The 3,591-nt window shown below is 56.9% G+C and overlaps 1 protein-coding gene across 1 annotated transcript; it reads left to right on the top strand.

Moving 5' to 3' along the window:
• Window positions 1-445: 445 nt before the first annotated feature.
• GAS1 (growth arrest specific 1) lies at window positions 446-3,040 on the top strand. The gene has a single exon (XM_077790337.2). It carries the CDS (start codon window positions 446-448, stop codon window positions 1,415-1,417), a length of 972 nt encoding a protein of 323 aa, XP_077646463.1. The 3' UTR covers window positions 1,418-3,040.
• The last annotated feature ends 551 nt before the right edge of the window (window positions 3,041-3,591 follow it).

Genomic DNA, 3,591 nt, shown 5'->3' with positions numbered 1-3,591 from the left:
TTATTTTGTGGGGAAAAAAATAAAAAAGAGAGAGACGGAACTGCATGAAGAGCAGTACAGCACCATGAGCTCTCCCGGAGCAGCCTGCGATTCCCCGAGCGCACTACGGATCCGCTGTCGTCCGAGCCCCTGTTTGCACTGACTCTCCGCACCTCTCCAGGCGCCTTCGCCGCCGCCTCGCCGAGCCCGGAGCAGCGGTGGGGGACACGGGAAGGTCCCCGGGCGCTTCGTACCGCCGCCCCGCCGACTTCAGCTCCCGGGGGCTGGAGAGCCCCGGGCCCAGCGCGCATGGATTGATGCGAGGAGACCTCATGCACACGGCCGGCGGGAGTTTTGGAAACTTTTCCACGGGCGGCAGCTCCTTCTCCTCCTCCTCCTCCTCCTCCTCGTCTACCAGAGCCTCTAGCCAGCTCGCCCGCGGCTGCAGCCACTACCCCCGTCCGCGATGGTGGCCCGCTCGCACGCTCGGCACGGAGGCGGCGGCCGGCGCTGGCCGCGGGCGGCCGCCTGGCTGTGGTTGGCGGCGGCGCTGGGCGCCGTGTGGCCGCCTCGGGGCTCGCTGGTGCAGGGCCGGCGGCTGATCTGCTGGCAGGCGGTGCTGCAGTGTCAGGGGGAGCCCGAGTGCAGCTACGCGTACAACCAGTACGCCGAGGCGTGCGCCCCGGTGCTCCTGCAGCAGCAGCCGGCGGGCGGAGGGGACGGCCCGGCGGGAGCCGCAGGCGCGGCCGCTTCGTCCAGGCGGCGGTGCCCCAGTCACTGCATCGCGGCGCTCATCCAGCTCAACCACACCCGGCGTGGCCCGGCGCTGGAGGACTGCGATTGCGCGCAGGACGAGAACTGCCGCGCCACCAAGCGCGCCATCGAGCCCTGCCTGCCCCGCACCAGCAGCCCCGCGGGCGGCGGCCCCGGCGGCCCCGGCCCCGGCGGCCCCGGCGTCATGGGCTGCACGGAGGCGCGGCGGCGCTGCGACTGGGACAGCCGCTGCAGCCTGGCGCTGAACCGCTACATGACCTACTGCGGGAAGCTGTTCAACGGGCTGCGCTGCACGCCCGAGTGCCGCGCCGTCATCGAGGACATGCTGGCCGTGCCTAAGGCCGTGCTCCTCAACGACTGCGTCTGCGACGGGCTGGAGCGGCCCATCTGCGAGTCGGTCAAGGAGAACATGGCCCGCCTCTGCTTCGGCGCCGACATGGGCGGCAACGGCGCGGGCAGCAGCGGCGGCTCGGACGGCGGCCTGGAGGAGTACTACGACGAGGACTATGAGGAGGAGCCGAGCCAGAAGGGGAGGGACGACGCGGAGGACAATGCGGGCGCCGAGCCCGGCTTCCCCGTGCAGGCGGATAACGCCGGCCGGCCCGCCGGGGCGGCTGGGGCGCTGCTCGCCTCCATCTTGGTGCCGCTGCTGCCGCGGCTCTAGCATCCCTCCCTTCCCGCGGCCCTCCCGCCTGCTTCTCATCGCTGCTTCCCCCCGTCACTGCCTCCCTCCGCATCCCCGTCCCCTTCGCCGGGCCAGGCCCCCCGCGCCGAGCCGCCGCGGGCCTCTAGCCGAGCCCTCCCGCGGCGGCCGGGGATCCGGCCGGGGGGCCCCTCGGCGTGAGCGGCTTGGAACGCTCTGGCCGCGGATTCCCCGACCCATCGCCCCGGTGCCCCGTTCCCCTCGCGTCTCCCCCTCTGCCCCCAGCCGACCCCTTTGCCCGGCCCGGCGCTGCGAGCCGGCCGCTGGAGCGGTGGCCGGAGCGCAGGGGCCGCTCGCGTTTCGGGTGTTGGTCTCGAGTGTGCACTATGCAATTGCTGCCACCCTGCCTTCGTGTTACTGGCGAGCGGAGCGGCTGGCAGAGACTGCGGGCGAGGCCGCTAGCCGCCCCCCGGAACATACCGGGAGTTGTGGCATGCTGGTACTGGAGGTCTTTTAAGAGTTTTGACATGAAGGTTAGTAAGAGGTGAGCAACCCAAACTTGCTGCCAAAGCGTTGCCGTACTAGTCAGTCAGCAACTTGATTATCATTAGCCGCATCTCGCTCTTCCTGATGCAGTTGTGCCCGAAAGGGGCTTACGCCTCATCTGCCATTAAATTTAGGGAAATGGCAGACTGAATAAATTTGGTGGTTTACAGCACTCCCTCTTGCACACACATATTTCCTATAACAAAAGCGTGCCAGCAGCCGTCTCTTCTTCTGTAACCTAGCGACATTTTTAAAAAAAATTGTTTCAGAGTTGTTGGCTATACTGAACAATGCAACTTTTGTTTTAAAAGAGCTCTGCACTGCCATCTTTAAAAGACACTTTTAAACTCGAGAACATGTATGTACAAATATCCTGAAAAGTTTTATTGCCTCGTCATATCAGGGTGCTGACCTCTGGTAAATCTTATATAAAGAAAAGTATTTAAAACTGGGATTTGTTACCAGTCGCTCTTCATTGTACATAGAATTTTATAAATTGTATGCTTTGGGGATAATTTATTTAAAAAAGTAATAAAAAATTTTAATTCCACATCCTATTTGCCAGGTAGCTGCATTTGCTATTTGTTTCTGGAAAGGTACAGATTTCACTTTATCTTTAAAGGGATACCAGCAACAGTGATTAAGTGAAGTATTCTCTAGAACATCAAATGTAAAGTGTATTTTACAGATTGAAAGTTAACTTTCTTATTTGGAGAGACTTTATGAACGTTTTAGAATTGTATAAATGCATTTCTGAGCTGCCTTAAACCTTGTATTTTTTATAGAAGGCATAAAAAAGGCCTGTCTTTTAAATATGTATGGCTTTTTTGTATTTTCTAAACGTGTAAATTAGTAAAGAAAGAGCTTTAAATAATGGATGCAGTGAAATTGTTTTCCAGGGACACTTGAACTCTCAGCACCCGAAATGTGGGGGTGGGGGAAGAGAGGCGGGGATCAAACCACAGAATAACAAACCAAAAAACAGTCAAAAAACAAAAATCTGTGTCTGCCTGTAATACTTCACATAGATGTAAAATTACTGCTATTCTTACTTTAATGGATAATTACATGCAAGAAGTAAATACAGCTTTGAAAGTACTTCTTTAAATGAGTGGTTGATTTTATAATGCGTTGGCATGGTAACTTGCTAGTGCCAGAAGAGAGGAAAGCAATTGAAGGACGCTGCTCCTGTATATATACGTGTAGAGTTACTAGTGCACCGCGCTGCCTTCGTGCAGGCACGGTGCTCTCGCTGGCGCTTGTAGAAGTGCTCCTAGGCGTGCAAACAAGTGAGAAATACATCACACGGAGGCAGCAAGCGTTTGGAACAAGGCTTCGCTTCGCGCGGGCAGGAGCGCACGCATCAAGGCAGCTGCAACAAAACGCAAAGTTTGCTATTCAGCCTGCCTTCTCCCACAATGAAGAATGCAAAAGTAAACACGCTGAAGGGATCAGCAATTACTAGATCTTGTAATACTGTGCTTAGGAGATGCTTTGCATCGTGCTGAAGCCTGGTTTGCTGCCAGAGCTACTGATCTACACTCAAACGCCCTTAGATAAATAATTACACTCTTAAGCTGTGTCGAGTGCTGATACACTTGACCTTGTAAATAGAAATGTTTGCAGTAGGAATAAACTCTAGCACTGGA

This window comes from Lonchura striata, chromosome Z (genome assembly GCF_050655825.1).
Source record: "Lonchura striata isolate lonStrDom1 chromosome Z, ASM5065582v1, whole genome shotgun sequence".
NCBI classification, from domain to species: Eukaryota; Metazoa; Chordata; class Aves; order Passeriformes; family Estrildidae; genus Lonchura; species Lonchura striata.
Note: the sequence above shows the minus strand (reverse complement) of the source record. Positions and strands in the feature narration are given on the sequence as shown.

Coding starts and splice junctions, on each gene's coding strand:
- GAS1 (XM_077790337.2), top strand. CDS start 446: ATGGTGGCCCGCTCGCACGCTCGGCACGGAGGCGGCGGCCGGCGCTGG.